Source organism: Oreochromis aureus, linkage group 3, assembly GCF_013358895.1.
Source record: "Oreochromis aureus strain Israel breed Guangdong linkage group 3, ZZ_aureus, whole genome shotgun sequence".
NCBI lineage: Eukaryota > Metazoa > Chordata > Actinopteri > Cichliformes > Cichlidae > Oreochromis > Oreochromis aureus.
The window spans coordinates 40,487,009-40,511,852 of NC_052944.1; the positions used below are offsets into that span (position 1 = coordinate 40,487,009).

Here is a 24,844-nt window from a genome sequence, read left to right on the forward strand (position 1 = left end):
CTTAAATGGTACTTTTCTATACAGTTTTAAAACACTTTTCTGATATAAACTTTGTAAATAAATGAAAAAAAGAAAACATAAGAAGAGACTTGTATAGATATACATATGTATATGAGTGTGTATACCTGTGTACAGGCAAAACAAAGGCATACATGCAAGCAGGGGCATTCCCAGGATTTTTAAAATGGGGTGGCACAGACCTCCCTGACCCCCACCCACCCACAAGATATAGATAAGATAATAAAAACTGCATGAAAAGATTTTAGTAATAAAAAATACTTATAAATACTTTGTTAGGTTTAATTGTTTAAGAAGTACCTGGTTAGGTTTAGATAACCAAAATAGCAAGTGATGCACAGATAACGATTTTCTCTGATGATTGTCATTATCATTTTTCAAAGTGATTTTTTTTTTTTTTGTTTCTGAGAACTATAGTTGACAGGATGTTTAAAGAAGAATCAACTTTTCTCTAATGCGAAAAGTTTATTTTCATAGTAAAATAAATGGTCAGATTTCCATACTGCACTAAGTTACAGGGTCCTATCTCCCGGTGCACTGCTGAAAGAAAGAGATACAGATATTTAAATGAGGATTAGCTTGTGTAAACCCACTTTTTACCTCACATATTGAAACAAATTTACTCCACTTTCCAGTATGTTTATAACATTAACAGATCAGGAAATTTACCCTTCTCCATAATTTTTTTCCCAACTACTTTGATCCTTCCCTAATACTGAGGCTGCTGGCTTGTGACTTGATATGTTATTACACATGTGTGTAGGTGTGTGGAAACAGATGGAGCAGTACCAATTAATGAGTAATTACTCTGTAACTTATCATTTTAACAGATAACCTTTCTCTTACTAGTCACCTTGGGCAATATGTGATGTCAAGGAATAAGAGTATAGCTTGAAGAAACTGTAATTAACTCCTTTTTAACATCTTAGCAATGATATTCTGCGCTGATAATTATATGTAAATTAATAATTTACATTTAGAGAGTTGTTTTTCCAAAGCAAATACATGTAATTTAATTTCAAAAATTGATAAATATCATGAAAATTTAATTCAGATGAAAAATAAATAAAGGGAGAGGTGGTGTAGTTAGAGAGACAATGCTGTCTGTTATTGAGTTGGGCTGTAGTTACGTGGATTTGTATGCCTCAACACACCTGGACAGTAGCCATGGGCCACCAACACAGAGCTCAAGCTAACAGTCAAAAAAAACACTGAGCGATCAAGAGATAAAAACAGCTGCAGACAGCCTTTAGCTCTCCCAGGTCAGCTGCAGATACTGTGTTTTACTTCTTCTTGATTGGGTTGGAAAACAGACTAAAGTGCTACATTGTGAAAAACTGAATTGAAACATGATGTACATAGTGCTGAGTTATGCACAACTCTGAATTTTAGAAGACACAACGAGTAGGAATGGGTTGATATTTTGTAAACCAAGAACTTTGTTAGGAAATATGGCTTTTTGAAAAGGTCTCTATAGTTTACATTTTGAGTAAAGGTGTTATTTTGTCAAAGTTTGTTTGGACACAATATAATTTTTTATTTTAGGCAGCACAAAACTGGATTGAGTCTGTGGGCTGTATTTCACTCTCTGTACTCTAGTTTTAAGTTATTGACTTGAGACAATTTTAGTCTAGACTTGTAGTTCCTGCATTTCTAAGAATCATTTTATTTAATTTTAGAAGTTGTGCATGCTGTGTAGCATACGAGCACAAAATGTTAAGATGTTAAATACCTGCTAGAAAATATCTGGTGATGTTATTTTGTAGCTTTTGTACTACTATTATTGTTGCTGTTGTTGTTTCTTGGTTGTTGTTGTTGTTGTTGTTGTTGTTTTTACTGCTCCTGAAATGTCTTGTGATGTGAAATTGTTCAAGTCCTCTATCTTGTAGGCTGTCTGGAAGCATTTTTGTTCTATCCCAGAGACACACATACACACACACACACACACACACACACACACATATTCATTTTTTACAATTTTTAATCTCCTCATTCAAGTTGGTACTCTCATCTCTCATCGCATGGATACTGGGGACATTTTCCTGCACACAAACTTCACAGAGAAGAAGGATATGGACATGTTTTACCACACCACAAAGCTGGATTTACGGTCTGTCCGTACTGCATGTCAGATACCAGACTGGTTTGGCTTTCTCAGGCTGCAAGACAAGGTCATCTGATGAAAATATGTGGACTGACTGAAGATGAGCCAAAAACAATTTTTTTTTTTTCTTGCTAACCTTTTTTTTTTTTTTTTTGCATTGCCACCTGCATTGCCTACCAAATCAGCAAGGAGTGTATCGTTTGTTTGTCATTTAGAAGTAATGTCTGGATAGAATTTTTATGAAAGATGTACTTTTGCAATCTTTTTGGATAATACAGTCAAAGGCTGGGATAATGTTTTAAAATTTTCTGAATGACATCAGCATTTAAAGAGCTCAATGTTGATACACAACTCAGATAAGAAGTTTACATACACTCATGGACAGAAATGTCAAATCAATATCATGCTTTCACTAATTTATGAGAAATGTATTTTTCCTGGGGCTGAATGACTGCATAACGTATATCTTTCATAGTAAAACAGTCAAGAATTTGGTGCCAAATATTTTGTTTATATTTGGGGTTTTCTGAAATGTGACAGTATACCTGCTTACACTTTAGTAGCAGTGAAAGTTGGAAAATTTCTGAACTTGTCAAGGCCAAGGTTATGATTTGTGCCAGAAAGGTTTGGTTTACCGCACTCATTGGTAGAAGCTAATACACAGTAAAATGGGGAATTCCCAGGACATCAGTGCAGATCTGAAGAGGATTATAGAAGTACACAAGTGGGAAATGTGTCTGAGCCATTTCTAAACAACTGCAGATTCCGGCATCATCAGTTACAATAGAATAGAATAGAATCAATTATATAAGTCATTGGGAACTGTACATACTTTGTTAAGATTTGAAAAAGACCAAAAGGACACCCTAAAAAATTGGTTTGAAGAGTCAAAATGGATTGGGAGCTGACAGAAGATCATTGCTGAGCAAGTTTTACATCGCCATTGACCAAGAGGCTGCCACTGAAGAGAGAAACCACTGCAACAAAATCAATACCTTTAAGCTCAATTAATGTTGATAAACTACCAGAAGGACAAAGAAGACTTTGAGAGAATTTTTCTATGAAGAAGCATTGAGCTGTTGCTGCTAGTGAAGTTGGCACATCGAATTAGAGTGGATATAATAATGAAAGAAACAGACTACTGAAGAATTTTTTAGCAACTCCCCAAACCATTGTGCAAAGTTTTGACAGAATCAGATGTGTCAACAGGGCTGTCAGCAGGCTAGTTTTGGAACAGGGTAGCTGCTAAGCTTTTGGAATGGCCTTTGGAAAGTCAGATTTTTGCCAGGGAAGAAATTATTTTAAACAAAGTGGTAAAATTTGCAACCAGAATGATACTACGAAAGCATCCACATGTTGGATAGGTGTTCTGAATGTACATTTAAGAAAACCTTATATGAATTAAATTTTGCGCACAGATTATTTTTTTTTTACTCTTAAAAATGTATGTTGTACAATCATTCTGCCCAAAAGAAAGCTTAGTTCAAATTAATCAGTGATTTTAATGATGTTCTCTAAAATACAAATTGGTTTTTACATTTTTGTAGTCAGTCTGCTGGTGCAGGGAAATAAATGAGTTTGCCTGCAACTGCATTTTTTTTCTGTTTTCTGACCTTGTTTTCTTTTTTTATCTGACCTTTGATGTTTGCGCTTCCTCTGTTTATTTCTAGTAGTCAAGATCCTGATATTGTAATGATAAATTTATATTTGGCAGGAAACAACAGAGTGAACAAATCCAGACAAGACCTTCCAGATGGATTTCACCCATCCAGGAAGCTGAAGCCCACACCAGTTCAAAAACATTTTTTTTTTAATTTCTCAGTTTTGTAATTGCTATTGAAGAGTTCCCTTCTCCCGCTCCCAGGGCCACCATCAAACCACATACTTGAAGTTCTCTAAAGGATCTCTCTACACACAAGACTTCGTGATTATGTTTGCCTGACTGAATGGTCACTTTGCATTTTCCACGAGCTCCACATTGACAATGACCTCCAGCATACCTACTTTGTAAAAAACCAAAAGAAAACAACCAAACACCCATTCCATTGATTGCTGTGGCCATCCTTGACTTTCTGAACCATGTCCCATCCCCTTCATAACCCCTATAATTTTGGGATACAAAGTTCTACGCAGCATCAAAATGCACTCAGCTCTTCTGGAGCATCCTCTGGAACTTCTGACACTACGTTGGGAACAATTCCTTCACTGCGTGGTTTTCCAGTGACCTACATCCCCCCACAGAGTAGTTCTATTTTAGATGGAGGTGTGAAGAGATCTACAGAAATGTATCTTGGTCAAGCCAGGAAAGAGATGAGACAACAGCCTGTTAACCAGGCCCCTTGCTTTACCGGCACTCAAGAAGACAAGTTTATTTCTTCAACTGCAACGGTTGCCTCCAGTCCAGTGTGCTCAGCATCTCAAAGACACTCTGATTTTAAAAGTAGTGGGCCTTGTTCCTTGGACTCGTCAAGCTATAAGAAAGCCACTGAAAATGATTCTTCTAGATTTTTTTCATCATCTACTTCACTGAGCTTTCAAGGCAGTGGTGAAAGCATCTTTAGTACCTTCAGTGAAAGAGAACGGGATATGCAGTCCATTCCAGGCTTAGGTGATTCTGACTATCGAATGCAAGACAAACCTGTGCTCCCTACTGACTCCAGTTACCCAAAGTACTCTTCACAAGAAGCTTCTAACATCCTTTTACGTTTTGGACTTGAAAAAGACGACTTGGAATATCTGATCTCCTACCCTGAAGACCAGATAACCCCTGGCAATCTGCCTTTTATCTTAAGGCAAATCCGCATGAAGAAGGCTGAGAGTGTTAAACCTATTGTTCATTCAAAAGCCTGTCCTGAACCTCAACCCACCCCCAGCATGACCGTAATGGACAGGTTCAGAAGGGAAGGGATGCAACAAGAAGAATTGGCACAGATTATCAAACCAAGTAAAGTGATTGACTATGGACATACTAGCAAATACACTGGAGGGTTTGGCAGTGATATTGGAAAGCGCAGTGGAAGTAGAGCTAACAGTAGTGAGAGTGGTAGCATGTTGCTCATGGACACTTATGATGGTGGCAGTTGCAATAGAGAACCACTGCAAGAAAGTACGACAGAAGTGAAAACCAGTACCTTGGTTTCTTCATGTGACCTTCGGGGAACTGTTTCCACTAATAGTTCAATGCAGAGCTATGAGCCTCCTCCAAGCTGGAATCCAACGCAACGATTGCCGACTCAGTCAAACCCAGCATCTCAAGAAATCATCAGCTCCTTCTCTCTACCAAAGAAAGACACAGACTTAAGACTTCTCAAATCCAAACTAGTTCCTTTGAAAGAACCAGAGCCAGATTGCCATTTGGCATTAAAAGCTCAACCACCTCTCAGTCATATTGCTCGTGGTGTGCATCCTGATCGACCTGGCCTTGTGCTCATCGGCAATAATGATAACAGTTGCACCAAGGATCAAAGTGAAAGTCAACAACAAGCGCCAAAGGTTGCTAAGCCCATAAACAAACAGAAGGTGCTCCAAAGGCAGATGCAGCAGGAACTAAAGAAACAGGCGGAGCAGCAGCGGCAGCAGGACCAGAAGCAACCACCAGTGCAGATGGGACAACGCCAGTGTGCAAACCCAGTCACTCCCCTAGCACCTCAGATAATTCCTAAACCAGTGAACTTCGTTCATATGCCACTGCCACTTTCCAGCAAGCAGTGTCTTGCAGACAGGGAGCTATCAGAGGGTCTGCCAGCATTGGCCATGATGCAAGACTATGCTGCAGCCACACCACAAACCTTTCCACATACCTGTTCTCTGTGTTTGCAAAAATGTACTGGTATGAAGGTGAGTGGAAGACCATACTCTCTTCTGTCTCCATTTAGAACATTACGGGTATTTATTTCTGTCTATCATTTTGGTTAATTTAAAAAAACAACAACAAAAAAAAACAACAACATTAATTTGTGAAACAACCTCCTTGTTTCCAAACTTTACGACTGCAATTTTAAAGCTTTTTTAAATATAAATTTCTGTAGCATATTCTTCTGATCTGTTATTTAAGTCTTTCTCCCTTGGACATATACTAGAAATAACACTTATGAAGTAAATGATTTCTGTCATATTTCAGTCTAGAAGAAAATGACTGGGTGTGCATCAGTCTGCTCTAGTAAGTTCTAGCTTACTAGAGCTGCCTTTGGAAAAACCTGGAACATTTTCTAATGGTTCTCCAACAACATCTTTATTCATATATGTTGAAATGTCAAAACATGTCACTTAGGGTACAAGGGAGATTGTCATATTTTGTATTTATGGGGAAAAGAGTTAAGACTGGATTATCTGAGCTGCGTTAGTCTCTAAAAGTAATTCAAAGTTACCCTTTTTCTAATTTAATTTAACAGTAATGGCAAATTGGAAGTTTCTGCCCAACAAAAAGGAAACGATAAGTGAAGATGAAGAGTCTGCAAATCTGAGGAACATGAGCATCAGAAAGATGACTTTTCCCCCGAATTGATATTTTGTTTACAGCCATCCACTTTAGAACAGTTACTGTCTTTAGAAGAGTAACAGTCGTCTTGCAGTGACAGTCATTGGTTGAGATTGTGAAGCAAAATTAAGATGTTCTATAGTATGCTGCAAAAGTCTTGAGTCCCTTGTATTTCCTTTCCAAGGATCCAGAGTTGCAATTGTTATTGCAAATGGTATTGAGCAATAGTTCTCCAGGCTTTATGAAGGACTTTCAAAGATGGTCTTTGGACATTGGCTGCTTTTTCACTCATTTCATTCCAGTTCTTGTACCGAACCATTTTCAGAGGAATGTTTTTTGTTTGTTTGTTTTTTAAACCAGTTAATACTGATCTATGAATGATTCAACCAATAAAAAAATCCAGCAAGCCTACAGGTTGAACCACTGGTGTGTCTACACAAAACCGATAACTAGGCAAAGAATTCTTTTGAAATTGTATTTTTATGCACTTTGTCAGCTTGTTGCAGAAATACATAATTTTTTCCCCATCTCTTTAGTTAAATCTATGTAAATTGCCAAACATAACACTTTCTGACCACTGCAGAAAGTGTAGTGGTTTTGCACCAAAAGGATGATTCCAAAAGAGGTATTAGCCAAAACCTTAGCATGTGTCCTTAAAATATTTTGAGTAAGCTGGACAAGTGGAAGAAAAGAGAAGTGTCAATGTTGAAAAACAATTTAAAGCAGATAAACAGTACCTGAAAGTCATGTCCTTGAGAGACAGGAAAGAAAAGACCTATAACATGCATGTGGCCCTTCAGTTGAGCAATCTCCTGTTCACTGAAGCCTCATCATGGTCTCAATGGAAGGGCGGCTGTCGAGAACCCATTCTTAAGTAAGAGGACCAGGAAGAAAAGACTAGACTGGAAATTAGTAGCAGCAGGTCTGATGGAGAGATGAATAAAAATGTTACATTTCTGATACAGATGTCATCAGTGTGTACAGAAGAGGTCAGGAGAGAGACAACAACAGTGAGTGCAGACTACTTAAAGAAAGGACAAGAAAGCTTGCTTAAAAGGCTGTGTTGAAGAACAAAGGTGGTCATACCAAATATTGGTATTCAGATGTTAGAACTATTAAAACTCTGTTTTTCCCTCAAGGTTTGTTTCTATATTGCTTGCAGATTTTCAGTAAGTCATTGTAGTTACTTCCCATTTTAGCTAAGTATAGATAAACAAGGGGTTCAAGACTTTGGCATACTACAGCCCTATAAAATGAAAATCCCCAGTGCCAGAGCTTCAGAAAAAGGGGGGTAGGTCTTCTTCTTCAACTGTCCAAACGGTATTTACAGGTGATATTTTGTTGTTTGGCTTCATCTTCATCCAGACCTGACCTCTGCTGAGACGACATCAAACCTCAGGACTCATTTTTATTGACACATTCACACATAGGACAGAAGAGACAGATGTTGCAGAATCAAGAGTCCTGCAAGATTTTTTACAGTTCTGTATTTCTTTTGTTTTGTTACCAAATGCATGACTGTGGTCTTCCATGCCATCCTATTTGGTGTCATTTATAAATATGCTAAATTATTCAATCTTTTAAGGATTATGTCTTTATAGATTTATCATACTTATATGTACATTTATTGCTTTCCACTATGGTTTATGAACAATCAGCTGATGTCCAAACTTTGAAAGAAGTCTAAAGGCTGCTGTGAATGTTAGGGACATTGGTTGTCAGATGGTTAGAAAAAATGCCACCCGAGCGGTTGTGGTTGATAATACTTTTGCTATGACAATGAGGCCTATCTAAATGTATGTTTGTTCTGACCACTAGGAATGGCTCCTTCACCAGAATACCAGCTTTCACCTCGACAACTGCAAACTTCTTCGGAAACGGTCAGTCTTTTCTTCTTTTAACGTTCTCTTTAACTGTGGGTGTCTGACCACGTTTTGGCCAGACGTTTCAGTGGGTTACTGAACAGAATGAGTGGTTGTAACGTTATAAAGTCTTTCGTAGCATTGTTTCTGATGCTTTGGAGTTAGTTGTTTAGATGGGTAGTATATCCTCTACAGCTTGTTGCTGAGGTCATCAAAATCAGTTTTAAAAATTGTAAGGTGGGCTACTTTTTTCAAGCTAACATTGTTAATAGGGTTGATCTGCCAAGGTTAATCAGTCCCTCGAGAAATCATGCTTTAAGATTGATTGGTAGTTGCAGAAACCTACATTTTTAAAACATTTGCTGTTTTTAATAGATTTTTGATTTCACTTATATTGTTATTTTTCTTTTCCAGATATCCACAGTGGGATGGCAAAGTACTGACGTACCAAGGGTAAAAGTCTTTGTCTTTTGGGAAATTAAAAATACAGGTTTTCCCCCCTTTTTTTTCTTTTTTGTTAACAGTTATATTTATATATATTTAAACCCCTGTTGCTCTTATTAGTTCTTCAAATACAGGAAAGAAGTCCTCACCCTCCTCTTCTGGCAAAACTTCCCAGCATCGTCATCAGAAAACCAGGCGTGAGAGTCGTTCCCGTTCTCGCTCACACAGCCCACGTCGCCGCCTTGGTTCAGATGGCAGAAGGCCTAAACATGGCAACTATTCATGCTCTCACTCAAAGAGCCCTCACCACCACTTCAGCTCTGGGGGGAGAAGAGAGAAACTCAGTAGTGGATCACGATCGCCAAACAGCTCCAGACATGCTCGCAGGTCTGATTAATAAATATCTATATATATCTATATATATCTATATATATGTCAATGGAAATTGTGTCTAAGAATACATCTCTTGACAACATATCTATATATATCTATATATATAGATATATAGATATATATAGATATGGCACGGTGGTTAGCACTGTTGCCGCACAGCAAGAAGGTCCTGAGTTCAATTCCACCATCAGGCCGGGGTCTTTCTGTGTGGAGTTTGCATGTTCTCCCGTGTTTGCGTGGGTTCTCTCCGGTACTCCGGCTTCCTCCCACCGTCCAAAGACATGCAGCTTGTGGGGATAGGTTAATTGGATAATCCAAATTGCCACTAGGTGTAAATGTGCGAGTGAATGTGAGTGCGAATGGTTGTCTGTCCTGTGTGTTAGCCCTGCGACAGACTGGCGACCTGTCCAGGGCGTGCCCGCCTCTCACCCTATGACAGCTGGGATAGGCTCCAGCGCCCCCAGCGACCCTGAAAAGGATAAGCGGAAGCGAATGGATGGATGGATATATATATATATATATATATATATATATATATATATATATATATATATATATATATATATATATATATATATGTGTGTGTGTGTATATATGTATATATATATATGTGTGTGTGTGTGTGTGTATATATATATGTATATATATATATATATATATATATATATATATATATATATATATATATATATATATATATATTTATTTATTTATTTTAATGTAGAAGTAAATAAAATAAATAAAATTTTAAAAAATTGAAAAAAAGGTTTTCCATTCCAGTGAATTCTATCACGGCATCAGTGTTAGGTTTGACCTTTTTATCCTCACGGGATTTGTAATAGAAATATTGCTTTGAGGTATTTCATTGGCAGTTTTGAAAATGTCCTTATTTTATTTGAGCCTGAAAAAAAACATGTTTGATTCATACTTTCTAGGTCCCGGTCTCGTTCCTTCTCCCCACGGAAGGACTATCTTGCCTCCTTGCGTTATCGATCACATTCAAGGAGCCATGAAAGACGATCGTCACCAAGAAGGAGACATGAGAAACAGTTACTACAAAAGAGGAATGATGAAAGACGATCGCCGACAAGGAGACGAGATGATAAGCGTTTGCCGCTGAGCAGAAGTCATAAGAGCTCATCATCAGAAAAGAGGCCTCAACAAAAGAAGTTGGACAACAGTACAAAAAGACTTGCTAAACAGCTGCTGGAAACCACAGGTTTGGCAGTGTGCACACATACATATACTCCACTATATATGAAGAACTTTTAAAAAATAAAATAAAATAAATACTCAAATTACAGAATTTTTTTAATAAAAAGCCCCAAGGCACAGGATAACCTTCTCTGTTTATACATATGAATCACCAAAGTGTGACTCTTTTTTTCCATCTTTGTCCTTCTAGGTCTCCACTCTTTGTCAAAAAAGTCTGACCTGGAGGCCATAGCTGAAATACTGGCTGAGCTAGCCAAGATGAAGTCACCATTAACATCCTTATCATCCTCTGCTTCTACATCATCATCCTCCTCAAAGAAGGAGAAGACCATCAAGTCATCTGAAAGTAAACCTGGACTTCATAAGAGTGAAGCAAGTACCTCTTCAAAGCCTAAGGTTGGTGTGTTTGCCAACAGTTAAGGAGTGCTAAATAATATAGTCCCTCCTTTCTTCCTAAACTTTTGGGTCTAAGGCACTGAGAAAATGGTTTGATCTGTGATATAAAGAAAAGAAAGAAAGAATTAAAAGAAAAGTTTTCCTTATGCCTTACAGGAGTCATCGACAGACTCAGATGCATTTGTCTGCACCGAACAAATTATAAAAGGAACTAGCTTCAATCATTCACAATCAAGTCTATAGTTAGTTTTTGATTTTTTTTGTCTGTTTGCACAGGCTAGTAAATCTTTTCCTTCAACAACGGTCAAATTACATGGGATTGTCAAAACTTTTTCTCACGAAGAAGTGGTTGCTGCTGTGGAACATTTTGGAAAAACTGAGTCCATTGTATTGTACAGGTCCAAGCTAGAGGTATGTATAGTGGGAGTAACCAGCTGATATGTTTTTGCTATAAATGTGGTACATAGAGTCATGTGAAAAAGGAACTACACCTTTTGTCATTTCTAAGGGTTGCCATCAGGACATCATAAAAATATTGTCCGATCCTTCCCATTTTCCAAAGTTATGTAAATAGAACCTCAGATAAACAACAATGCATAACATTCTACACTGTCATTATTTAGTGAGCAAAAAGTAAGCTAAAATACAAAATCACTGTATGAAAAACTAAGCATACCCTTACTGCGTCTATAAGAATTACAGTGGTAGGTAGCAGTCAGGGCCTGCTAATCAAACTTCATTGCTTCATTAACTGTTCATAAGGAAGTGTGAGCACCTCTGTGCTCTAGTGCTGGGCGATATGGAAAAAATATTTATCAAGATATGAATTATTTTATATCACGATAATGATATATATCACAATATACCACCTGACCTGTGGTCATCTGGAAAGTACGCAGTCTGTAAACAGCGAGCGCAGAGGGTGCAGTCTTTGTTAATGAAATGGATGGTTACGCTCTGCTCGTCCATAGGTCAGTCGTCAAGGCATAATGCACGACACTGCAAACATCCTTCTCTACTTTAGCCCGGCATGCGCCATACAAGCGAGGCAATTCGACGAGGTCACGAAAGCTGTCCTTCTCAACTACATAAACAGGGGCCATGCCTTTACAAATGTAACGCAAGATGGCTCCTGTGATTTGTTTATGGCGCTGGAATGTTTTCTCACAAAGGCCTTGTGTGAAAGACTGCTGTATCTTCGGCTGGCTGTAGTTTTTCTTTTCGCAACTTGCCGCTGTCGTTCCAAAACTTGGTTTAGCTTGGATTTTCTAGATTCTTGAGTATTCTTTTTCGTGGACCCTTCTGTAGGTGATAGAAGAGATTTGTTGTGTTGCCATCGGGTGCAGGAATAGTTTATAGCATAGCTTACAAATGGGAGTCTTCTGCTCCGTGTCGATGCTGTTGAACCCAAAATGTAACCAAATCGCAGATGTACCCCCTCTTTTCGGTAAAAGTGCTTCTTCTTGGGCTGAATGTGTAGCTGTCTCTGTCTGTTGCATGTCCGGGCATGAAACCGCAACCTGTCGCACGTCCATCGTTTTGAGTTACTGTAAAGCATGTCGCAAATCCGGGTGCACGTAAAGCAGCACCATGTCGCAAAACCACAAGACGGAGTTTCTTTGCAAAAAATATCATTTTTTTTTATACTTTATTTTCTCTTGCATAAAGTTAAGAGTATGTATAGTGAGAAGACAACACTAATATATTTGCCACAGGCTATTTAACCCTTTAAGACCTACCATAGAACCAAGTCCACCAGAGCTTATCTTTATATTTTTACATGCTGTAGCGCCATTTGTGGGAGCATTTCAAGTTGCTATACATCAATACAACCGTTATAGCCCAAGTTTTAATAATATATGCATTAAGTCCATGGTAACTACATAAATTGCAAAAAAGTGCAATAAACTACCAAAATAATTGAAAATCGTTTTAGTTTTAGTTTTAGTTTTTAACATATATTTCTAGTTAGAGAAATTTAAGAGACTTATCCCTCAAAACTGTAAATACAAGAAAGTTGCACCAAATAGTTTCCAACAACGAGAAATTTAGTTTGAGTGTCTTCATAGTTTTATTTTTGAGATACACTAATTTTTATATACTGCAGGAAAAATGAAAATAAATATTATGATGCAAATTTGCAAATAAATAGCATGTGCATCAAAATAAACTATTTCCAACAGTGTAATTTGAGTTCTAAGCATCCCAGAAACGATACAGAAAAGCATAAAGTCAAACATGACTTTTAAAAACACCAGCATAGGCTTATAAGGCCCTGAAGGTAAAAAACTACATTTTCCGCGAAGATGACGTCACTTCCGGTTTCGGGCAGGTAATGGCGGACATGCGATAGTTCGCGCTGACCTATATTCCAACGTAAGAAGTGCTATGAACAGCTGATCGGATCGGCGAAGCGTGTTTCTGGAATATTATGTTTTTGTTGCTGCAAGTGCTTTTTATGCATTTTTTGCAAAGCTATATGTGGAAGGAAACCGTGACTTAGGACAAGCTAATGGCATAAGATGTAAGTACAACTCCTCCGTTTTCATATGTAAAAAAAAAAAATTATTGCGCTAGCTTAAGTGGTTCCAGTTCTACAGGGATTTAAAAATATTTAGGCAAAACGGAGTGTGCCTGCTCAGACTGGTTTTAAAGGGTTAATTATATATTTTATGTAATAATTTATATAATTAGGTTAGAAACGAGAGGCGGGGTACACCATGGACATGTCGCCAGTCTGTCGCAGGGCCAACACAAAGAGACAGACAATCATTCGCACTCACATTCACTCCCGCATTCACACCTATGGGCAATTTAGATTTTCCAATTAACCTATCCCCACAAACTGCATGTCTTTGGACGGTGGGAGGAAGCCGGAGTACCCGGGGAGAAGCCAGGCAAACACGGGTAGAACATGCAAACTCCACACAGAAAGACCCCGGCCTGATGGTGGAATTGAACTCAGGACCTTCTTGCTGTGCGGCAACAGTGCTAACCACTGTTAAGAAAAATTGGAGAAAGGAGTATGGAGGGCTCTCAAGCAATAACAACTCTGGTCCACGAGGTATGATCAAAGCGAAGATTTATTGGTTACATGCATGGAGTCCAACACTGTGCAGATTCAGCATTGAACTGTCTTACAACCGTCAGAACAAAGGTTTTATAGGGGTAAGATAGTACAGCCCCCTCCTCTCAGACACAATACAGCAGGGCCGTGCAGAGACGTTTACAGGGGCGGGTGCTCAAAGCTAAAAAGGGGCACATTGAACCAGGCTGAATAACAACAACACACACTCATCAAGAATCTAATATGGGATCGCATCATACTGTATCACTGTTGTGAGGCAAAGCAAACGTAGCCTATGTTTTACCTGATGGGTACAATGTTGCTGTTGAGGGGTTTCTGCTGCTCCTGCTGCTGATAGTGCTGGAGGGCAGGACTGTGTTGATCTGAGACTGTAGACATTAAAAAGTCCATAGGAGAGATGGTAGCTGACTAAACAAGTGTCATGAGATAATAACAAAATGCAAAGACTGGTGACAGCACTTGGAACCATAAGGCAACAAAAAACTGAGAAATAAACTAGGCTCTGCCTGTGAATCACTCTTTGCCTCTCTTCCTCCTTCCATCCCCTCATCTCATCTATCACTCTCCACTTGCTGTCCATCTGAGAACAAGGCACAACTTGCTATTGCAATAAACTATTATTTAATTATCCACACTTAACAACTCTTACACTTAATCTATAATAAAATGATGACAGAAAAATGTTATAGAAGCAAAACATTTCATTTGTGCTTATTATTATTTTTATACAGGAATACCTCTCCAACAACTGGTACATGTGTTAATGTTACCTGTGCTCTTTGTAATCCAGCTGCTGAGGGATCCACTGCCTTTAGTAACCTCACACAGCTCCTACTGTTTCCTCCTCATGTCCTTAGCAGCCATGTCTGGACAATGTTATATCATGAGTAATAATTTAAAAAATCCATATACATAAAACACACACATGCACGCACACACAGTGACATTTTAGACCTTCTTCAGAATACTGTATATACTGTGGGCACAAGTTTCCATCACGGTGCTGATCCAGAATCCTTCCCTTATTATTTATTACTAGAGCTACAATAATAAAGCAATGAGGGAAAAAAAGTAATAAATATGAAATAATGTATTTATGATGATTCAATTTGTTTCACTATCCACTCTGTGCAGGGAGAAAGCTTATTACATTTTTAAACTGTAGAGATACAATAATTTTGCTGCTGTAAAATCAGCATTTTGTCTTATTTAAAATATAAATCTAATATAATCTGTAATAAAAAGCCTTTATAATTATAGATTCAACTCAACAGCCTAAAGTGGTTCTTACTGGACCTGTAATAAAGACTAATATGATACCAATATATTTGAACATCTGAATGCAACATCACTATTAATAATTAATGGAATGGTAATACTGATTATAAAAATAGCAATAAAAATATCTTCCTCCTTACACCACCGTGCCACCATGCTGTCTCTTTGTGTTGGCCCTGCGACAGACTGGCGACCTGTCCAGGGTGTACCCCGCCTCTCGCCCTATGACAGCTGGGATAGGCTCCAGCGCCCCCCGCGACCCTGAAAAGGATAAGCGGAAGCGAATGGATGGATGGATGGATGGATGGAGGTTAGAAACGATAGAAGACAAATGGCACGATAGACACTTTTCTATCGTCCACACGATATATATCGTCATATCGCCCAGCACTACTGTGCTCATATGGACCATTTAGGTGTGTGTTAACACAATGCCAAGGAGGAAAGACATCAGCAATGATCTTAGAGAGTCAATTATTATTGCCAGTCAATCTGTATTTTTAGGCGATTTATATCACTATTTGTAGTCCATCATTCTAAAGTTAGAAAGATTCTTCACAAGTGGAAAATATTCAAAGGCAATCTTCTCAGGAGTGGACATTCTAGTAAATTCACCCAAAAGTCAGACCATGCAATATAAAAAGTCCAGACCTCAACCTGACTGAAATGCTTTAATTGGGCCTTATGAAGGTGGTATATATGCCCTTGACCTCAATGAACTGAAGGGAAAAGGAAAGGAGAAAGGACGAGAAAAGGCCAAAATTCATCAATAATAAATGTGGTCTACTTAGTTTTTCACACACACTGCTTCACCATCCTGGCATAGTTTTTGTTCAAATAATTTTTTTGCGTTTTAAAAAAAAATGACAGTCATACACAATTTTTCTGAGATGTTCAAAACATTTTAGAGCCTTGCACGGGCTAGGACTTTTATGATGTCCTGATAAGTAAAACTCCAGAGTTGAAGTTGTTCTTTCTTTTTTACATGACTGGAAGTTTTACAATAACTTAACATAATTCTGAGTTACATGAATATGTATAGAAGTGACCTTGTTCTGTTTTTGTTTTTTGCTTTGATGTTTGGTTAGGGATTATCCAAGCAGCAAAACATGCTTTTCATCCCAAAAGATCTCTTTTATGAGCGATTTGTAACAGTTCAGTTAAAAAAAAAAAAATGCCATTACTTGATCTGAAATGCCTAATTACCTAATTAAAATTTAGTTTGCCATTATGTCTGCTTGTTTTTGAACCACTGTTTTGTGCTGCTCTTGGTAGTGAATGTGAATGTGGTCTGGCTAATTTGCCCCACATGGTAAATCTGACCTTTAGTGTGTGAATATAGTGGGGACATAGTCCTGATGGTTGAAATAATCACAATGATTTCACTTTGTGTGTTTATTTGCACATGTAGGCAAAAGTGAATTTCATGAAAGAAGAAGATGCTCAAAAACTGAAAAAGTTACAGAGCATCGACATAAAAGGAATACCAGTCACTGTTGTCAGAGAACAGGTATTGTACCTTTTCTGAGTTGTTTTTTAATTATGGTAAAACTGTCAAAACTTTGAATGTATTGCTGTAGCATCATTATACTGTATTTCTGTTATTAATTTTAATATGTAATTTAATATATTATACTTGTTCATGTTTATTCAAACTAAATCTGTTTACAGGATACTGTTACAAAGAAGCGTCTTCCAACCTTTACCAAAAAACAAGAGCAGCTTCCACAGAAGTAAGATATGCTTGACATTCAGACCTTCATCTCGATTGAGATTATCTTCGTTTCTGTCATTTGCACTTATTAAAATCTTTTCTTCACAGAAAAATCGTCAAGTCCACTAAATCCACTTCAACTAGAAATTCTTTTAAAAAGCCGTTGTCTTTGTCATCTGGAGAGAAAAAAAATACAACAGGCAAACTTGTTACTAAAGCAAAAGTCTTGGTTTCCAAAGCAAAAGGTGTCTCAACAAAACAGATATCCAAAACCTTAAAGCAAGGCAAAGTAGCTGCAAAAGGAGCTGTAAATGTTGTTGAAGAAAAGAAAGATGCTTCAAATCTTAAAGGTTGCAATAATTCCAAAAGTTCAGGAAAGCAGCAGGGCAATGCCGTCTCAAAACAAAGACCTACCCGCAAAGGATCTGAAAGCAATGCTAAAAACTCTGTAGTGGCACCTAAAGATACAGTCAAGGTGGACCAATTGTCAAAAAAGACCATGAATCCAATTAAAGGAACTGCAATTGTAACTCATGCAAAGGTCTTAGTTGCCCAAGCACAAACAGCCTCAACTATCGACAAACCTCAAAGTCAATTAGAACAATTGGCTGCAACAGTAACTTCAACAACATTAAATGTGGAAGAAATTACTGTAAAGGGCACTAATGTTCTATTTAAAACTTCAGAGGATAAGCCTGGTGTAGAGACTTTAAAGCCACCAGAAATGGAAATAAAGTTTCAGCAGCCAACAGTGGTGAGTGAGGAGACAACCGAGGTACTTGAAACAAGAAATGCAACAGCTTCTGGAACAAAGAACCAGGCTGATGACAAAGTTTATCAGAAGGAAAAAGAGGTCAAACACGCTGAACTATTGGAGTCTGTGTATACAAAAGTCGTAGAGCCCATTGAAGTTGAAAGTTTTTCCGGTAGCAAATGCTTGCGAGAACCAGAGTCCTCTGAAATAGGACAAATGCCACCACAGACTTCAGGGAGCTCAGCTCAAGCTGCTTTGGATACAAAGCAGACACCCGAAAGGATCGAAAAGGGTCAAGAGCAGCAAAAAGGCAAGGTGGACACAGTTCATGCCACAAATGTTCCATCCAAACCTAAAACTTCAGAAAATAAGCCTGATGAGACCTTCAAGACCCCCAAAAGTGATACAAATGTTCAAGAATCTGCAGTTATGCCGGAAGACAGAGTAAGAAATGTGTCTGCTTCTGAAATGAAGCAGCAGACAGAATTAGCCAAAGTTGAGACAAAAGAGGCCAGTCACACTGAACCACTCGAGTCTGGGAATAAAAAAGTGACAGAGCCCAAAGAAGTTGAACACTTTACTGACATAACAACTGAACTAACCAAATCGAATAAGGGTCAGACACCAACCAGCACAAGTGAGACTACACTAGTTGTATCTCCAACAAAACATCCGATTGATTCACCTCATAGAACACAGACTACAATAAAAAAACCAGAATCCTACGAGAATACAGAGGTTCAAGAATCTGGAATAGTGCCTGAAAAGACAACCAAGGTTCCTGAAACAAAAAAATTATCAGTTTCTGAAACACAGCAGCAGGCGAACTTGTTGAAAGTTGAGACAAAAGAGCCCAAACACAGTGGGGATTGCTTTGAGGATACAGAGGTTCAAGATTCTGGATCTGCCAAAAATGATGTGGACGAGGCAATGGAAGTCGAACATTTTGCTGAGAAAAAGGCCTTACTAGCCAAATCGAGTGAGGGTCAGACACCAGCCAGTACAACCGAGACCAAACCAATAATTGATGACCCTCAGAGACTGCAGACCAGAGCTGAGACAAAAGAGGCCAAACACAGTGAACCACTAGAATCCGGAAAAACAAAAGGGACAGAGTCCATGAAAGTTGAAAGCTCTACTGACACGACAAAGACTATTGTCAAAAACACAGAAACTTTGGAGAATCAAAAATCTGCAGCAGTGCTTGAAAACACAACCAAGGTTCTTGAAACAAGAAATGGATCAGCTTCTGAAACAAAGCACCCAGCAAAATCTACCAGTGTTGATGTAGATGCAAAAGATGCCAAACGTGCTGAATCACTGGAGATTGGAGTCCTGCAAATGTCAGGAAGTTCAACTGAAGCTGCTCTGGAGGCAAAGCAGATGGTTCAGAGTGTGAACACAGTCTCACAGCAAAAAGGTATGTTTGATACCATTAAGCTTGTGAAACTGAAACTCTATATTTGAGGAATAAGTAAGGTAACATTTAGACACCATTATTAGCATTATTAGTTGTGGGTTCAGTATTTCTGGAAGTAGGACATGGAATATGTAGGACAGTGTTGTTGGAGACACAAAATACAGGTTGTGTCTTTGTTACTGATAATGAAAAAACATACACTCATGTAGAAAAATAGTTTTTGCAGGACTCAATGCATTTCTATGAATACATTCCTACCGTGTTTACTGCCATTTCTTTAGTTTATATCTGCCTGTGGACATGTTCATGAGGTTTGCTTCTAAAATTCTTTTTCAAAATACTGCAATCTATCTAAATAAAACTCCTCCTCCTCTTTAAGATCTTGTGATTGATGTGACAAGTCAAAAGGATCCCCCGTCAAAAACTGTCAGTAATGTTTTGGCAGTGTCGACTGCAGTAGCTGCATCTTCCAAAACTGAGCCAACAGCTGCAACAGCAGGCAAGCAAAGGCAAAGTTTTAGCAACCTGACTTTTGGGGAGAAGATAGAAAAGCTCATGGATAGAAATCGCCTGAGTAAGTAATGACAGAAGCCTGTATGAAGGTCCTTATTTGTTTTTTTTGGATCAAAACTCCTATTTATCAAACTGTTTTTCTGTTCACTCTACATCGCAGATTGTTTCAAAAATAATAAAACATTGCTGTCAAAGGTAAGTTGTTTTTTTTTTTTCTTAAAGGTATGACAAACCCGTCTCTCATTTTTAGGTGTAGCCGAAAGAACAATAAAAATCTAGTAAAATATCCTTTATAAACGTTTAGCAAAGGCAATAGTGTTATCTGTAGGTCTTAATAAATTACAAATGTTTTTCCACTGTTGTAAAGATAATTTGGAATTTTAGTCAACAAATGCATTACAAACAAAGAAATAAAGTGGTGCATTTGCCATTTCATGTTTCTTTTTACAAGATAGTCATCATACTTTTGACTCCTGTGTTGCATTCTGCTTAATAGTTTGGCTAAGTTCACTTTCCTGAATCATTACTTCTGATTTCTCCTTTTCCCCTGCTGTTTAAAATGAAGGTGATGTTGATCACAAACCTGCCAGAATATCAAAATAGCTGCTACACAGAGGCGGACGTTGCCAATCAACTCACCCTATTTGGCTTTGGATATATGGAAGATGACATCTATGTTATTCCTCAAATGCGTATGGTAGGCACCAAGTTATCAATCTGCATTACTCAGTGATCCCACAGGTATATTTCTAGGTCTCTCTTTGGTGTCTTTATCTGAGGTCAGCCTACATTTTCTTGTGTGTATTTGTGTACTATGTTGGTGTTTGTCACCATGTGAATGATTAGAATAATAACACGTGACTTTTCCTTCTAGGCTTTTGCCATCGCGCCAAGTGTGATGAAGGCAAAAAAGCTTTTTAAATCGTCGAAAGAGAAGAGTATTATTCTCAATGGGTCCACACTTTGTTTGGAGTTTTTAATCTACTCCTTTCCAATGAATCCGGTACGTACTAATACAAAAATACTGCATATTTATACTGTGGCATGTTTGGAAAAACTTGCTGTGCTTCTAGTGCACAATCTTGTTGATTCCTGTAGATTAGTAAATCTACAGGAATCAACAAGACGATGGTAATTCTAAAATATTGTTTAAAGTAGATTTTTTATTAATTATTTGACTATTTTTAGATTATTTAAATGTGATAGATGCAGCATGTAAATACCATACTAAAGTCTTAAAATTTTCTTTTTTAAAAATATTTTGTTACCTCAAACTTCAAAGCTTCTAGGTTCACATTAACAAAAAGCTTTTATCTGTCTTGATTTCCTTGCTACTAGTTTTTAACTTGAAAATATCAAACTGTTCTTTGAATCATTATGATTTATTGATGATGCAACTAGATAAATTAGCCTTTCACTGCCTTTTGCTGTGTTGCGCCACAAATGGACACAAATTGCTAAATTTGTGTCAAGGAAAAAAGAAAACTCTCCAAAATACCACCTTAAATACATTAAATGTTTGAAATGATACTACCCAAAATTAAATAAGAGAGTAAGAAGTGTCTTGCCGTAGAGCGTAGTACCTTTAACGATGTGTTCTCTTACATTCATGTTTCAGCTTGGATTTTATAGCACCCTGATGAATCTGGTGAATTATGTAAGTAACTTTTTTCCCCAAAATATAAATGTAAATATAACATATCAAATAAACAAACTAAAAGAAACTGTTTGTGTTTGTTTGAATGTTTGCTGGCTCTTCTTAAAACAGCAGACAACTGATGATGGATCAACGGTAATCTACATCAAGAATATCTCACCAAGTGAGGCCAATGATCTCAGGGAAGCTTTGGAAAAAATCGGTTCTGTCAAAAACTACCTGCCTCTCCTCAACAAGGTTAAAACACACCTGTTCATACATTTGATTTAGGGGATTTAAACAAAAAAGACAGTGTTGTCTTATCTTCTCTTATCTTTCATATTTATGCATGTCTGTTCTAGGTGTTTATTGAATTTGAGTCCATTTACGATGCTGATCGACTCGGAGTTTGGTACAGCCTCCTGAAACAGGGCTTTGGCCATAATGTCTACAGGATTAAGATACCAAGAAATGAATCCACAGCACGGCGTAAGTCTGTGTTTTTGGATAAAATAAAGCAGATGAGATGTAGATGTATGGGAAGTTACATAATAGGTAGCTAACAAAATGCTGAAGGGTAACTGGTAGGTCTTATGCTGGGCATACACTGTGTGATTTTTGGTCCATTGTGAGCCGATTTTACCGTCGTGCGACCGTTTTGGGGATCGGCCCAAGTTTCGCCTTAATCGTGTGTCGTGCATCATGTAGTATACATGGGGTAACGAGAAGTGATTAACACCTCACGACCAGCTCCCGATCATCAATCATTTGGTTGTAAGAAAATCAAACCTGTTGAAATCCTGTCAGCCGTCGTGAGGGTGTCAAAGCAGCCTCTCACACTGCACACGCGCAAACACAGAAATGCATTGTGTGATCTGGACACAAGCAATGGAAGCACACCTTGTAGAACTTTGGCAAGCTCATCTGAGCCTTTTTGATGTGGCCTCACAAAATTATTACGATCACACCAACCGTGAAAAGAGTTGGATGGACATTGCTGCTCAATCACAGCTACCTGATCAATGTTTTTCATTAGCAATTTAGCAAAGTTGATGGTGGTGGTGTGTGTGTCTGTGTGAGTGAAAGACAGAGAGGGAGAGCGAGAGACAGATTTTGTGTTGTAAGCTTCATGTTATGGACGCACAGTGTGAGCACTCAGCTCACATCAGAGCATCGGGCCGCATCGTGACCTACGAACTTCTAACCCCTGCGAGTCAATCGTACAGTTTGAGAAGGAGCTGAATAACATGACTGAAAAAATCACACAGTGTATGCCCAGCTGTAGGCATTGCAGTAACCAGTGCACTCATGTGTCTCCATTGGGCTGATTTCTCAGACCCAAGCTCTTCTTTGGGATACATATATAATCTCCCCTTGCTTTTTTTGGATTGGCAGGAGCTGAAGTACATAAACTACGCTTCAGCTTTGAACAGGAAGTTATTACTTCATAGCATTGTTGCTACTTTTTCCTCGTATGGGGGCAATTAGTTTATTGTGTTATGCTATTAAATAAAGTGTAAAATGATATTGAGGAAAACGAAGTTTGAGGTGCAGAAAAGGCAAAATGTAACGTGAGGATGCAGGCTCTCAGGAGGTTGATGGCCATGTTAACAAGAAGAAAGGTTAAATTCTCTCAGAGGATAAAAATTTGTCTGCAATTGTTTATATTCTTACTTGTTTTTTAGGTTGTGTGCCATACATGCATACAACAGAATTCACCTGGACTTAAAAGTCTGCTACACTGACAAAAACAAACTGCCTCAGCAGCTAGTCATTGTTTTTGATATGTTAAAGATCATAAAATAATTGGAATGATATGATGGTAAATATAAAATATCAAAATCAAAGCATTTAATAAATTAAAATAAAGGTCTCTGTTTTTTGTTTGTGCAGCACCCAGACTGGCAGCGAAAGCTTTGCCGGACAGCAAGGTTGTCGCTGAAGGGGCGACAATCCCAACAGCAAATTTTGGTGTTCCTCAGGGAAGCACTTCACCATTTTGGGTTACAATGAAAACATATCCCTTTTTGTTCCCTACTGCATCTCCTTGGTTTGTCATCCCAGGTGAGAAAAACAACTTGAACTAGAACTAAACTCCAGATTCAAAATGTAGGAAATAAGTGGCTCTTACAAGTGACTGTGTTTATTTTTGACTCGTAGATTTTCTGACAGTCCAGCTGACAAAAAAACAGGTAAGCACAATTTTTTTAAATTCTCCAAACTGATCAAATAACAAAAAAACTGTAATTTTAATTACTTGTGATAAGATATTGTTTACCAACTAGATATAACATTTGGCTAAGAAAGTGATTGGAAAATTGTTTGCATAACCAGCCTTGGAAGTTTGGAGAAACTGGCTGAATCTGAATGCAAATGCTTCTCTTTGAACCAACTTTTGACATTTTTCTGCTTAATTGCTAAAGAAATAATGTTGTCATGCTTTTGAGTCAATCGTCCAATCACCCCTGATCTCCAGTTCTAAACTCCATGCTCCTCATTTTGATATGAATATATATGAAATATACATTTTTATCCCATGGTCATTACATGTTCTGAAAATCTGTGCTTAACTATGTAAAATGTCATTACCTGTTTTCAATATCAAATAGCATAAAATAGTTAATGACTTTATCAAAGGAAGCACAATGTGGAGGTGTTGCCTCTGCTGTTTTTTCCCCTCTTTGAATTAACTTTGTGTCCTGTAGAAAAACCATCCTCCAGGCTCTGTTTTCCCCCACATTATGCTGACCGGTTTGCCAGAAGGGAACTACAGACACGAGGATGTCGCCAAGCTGGTGTGGCACCATTTCCCCGTTCATAATCTTCATACTCTGTACTACAAGATCATCGTTTTATCACTGCAGAGGAGGGTGAGGAGTAGATGCTGAAGACTGACACAAGCACAAACATTTTAATATTCCTGTTTTGGTTTTTTTTAATCAATCAAAGCTTTATTGAAAACTTTTATTTTTATCTGAGGCTTTTTCTATCCTGACCTACAGGCCTTCGTGTACTTCAGTGACTGGAATGCCTGTACCAATTTTGTTCAACTGCACAGGAAAAACCCTATTTCTGTCGGAGGTCGGATACTCAATGTCCACTTCGTGTTACAGGACATGCATCCTGGATCCAGTGAGGTATGGAGATCTCCTTCCAAAACTTTGATGTGTTATTGGGGCCATTATTTTTCTGAACTATTATTTATTTGTACCAAAGATCAAATCATAATTAAACCACAAACTTACAGTCACACTAGGGAAGATGGTGGTTGGAGACTGGCACAACCAAAACCATTGTGACTTTGTGTAATGAACTTGCACTCTTGTTGCTTTTGATGTCTGTTCGTGATAATACACTGATTAACTGTTACATAGTACAAACATACAAATACAGTTGACAACCATCTCCAAAAGTTGGTTCTGTTCATCTGGACGTAGCGTTTTCAGTGCGAGAAACGTTTCGTCACTCATCCAAGTGACTTCTTCAGTCTCAGCTGACTGCAGGTTTCTTCAATCTTATAAACAGTACATTT

General features: G+C 38.0%; 1 protein-coding gene across 3 annotated transcripts in view; it reads left to right on the forward strand.

The window, feature by feature from the left end:
- Positions 1-24,844, forward strand: part of LOC116332039 — a 42,013-nt gene that overhangs the window by 400 nt on the left and 16,769 nt on the right. For 2 of the 3 annotated variants that reach the window (XM_039610219.1, XM_031754893.2), the window contains exons 2-22: positions 3,837-5,959; positions 8,418-8,479; positions 8,876-8,914; positions 9,026-9,292; positions 10,234-10,517; positions 10,704-10,909; positions 11,186-11,320; positions 16,687-16,785; positions 16,947-17,008; positions 17,098-19,163; positions 19,543-19,737; positions 19,837-19,871; positions 20,242-20,373; positions 20,551-20,679; positions 21,295-21,333; positions 21,445-21,570; positions 21,675-21,801; positions 23,206-23,376; positions 23,473-23,504; positions 24,018-24,182; positions 24,315-24,449. In XM_039610219.1, coding sequence (XP_039466153.1) covers positions 4,202-5,959; positions 8,418-8,479; positions 8,876-8,914; positions 9,026-9,292; positions 10,234-10,517; positions 10,704-10,909; positions 11,186-11,320; positions 16,687-16,785; positions 16,947-17,008; positions 17,098-19,163; positions 19,543-19,737; positions 19,837-19,871; positions 20,242-20,373; positions 20,551-20,679; positions 21,295-21,333; positions 21,445-21,570; positions 21,675-21,801; positions 23,206-23,376; positions 23,473-23,504; positions 24,018-24,182; positions 24,315-24,449 — 6,264 coding nt within the window. In that variant the 5' untranslated portion in view covers positions 3,837-4,201. The remainder of the gene's footprint in view (positions 1-3,836; positions 5,960-8,417; positions 8,480-8,875; positions 8,915-9,025; positions 9,293-10,233; positions 10,518-10,703; positions 10,910-11,185; positions 11,321-16,686; positions 16,786-16,946; positions 17,009-17,097; positions 19,164-19,542; positions 19,738-19,836; positions 19,872-20,241; positions 20,374-20,550; positions 20,680-21,294; positions 21,334-21,444; positions 21,571-21,674; positions 21,802-23,205; positions 23,377-23,472; positions 23,505-24,017; positions 24,183-24,314; positions 24,450-24,844) is intronic. The other variant, XM_039610220.1, reaches the window with a different exon arrangement.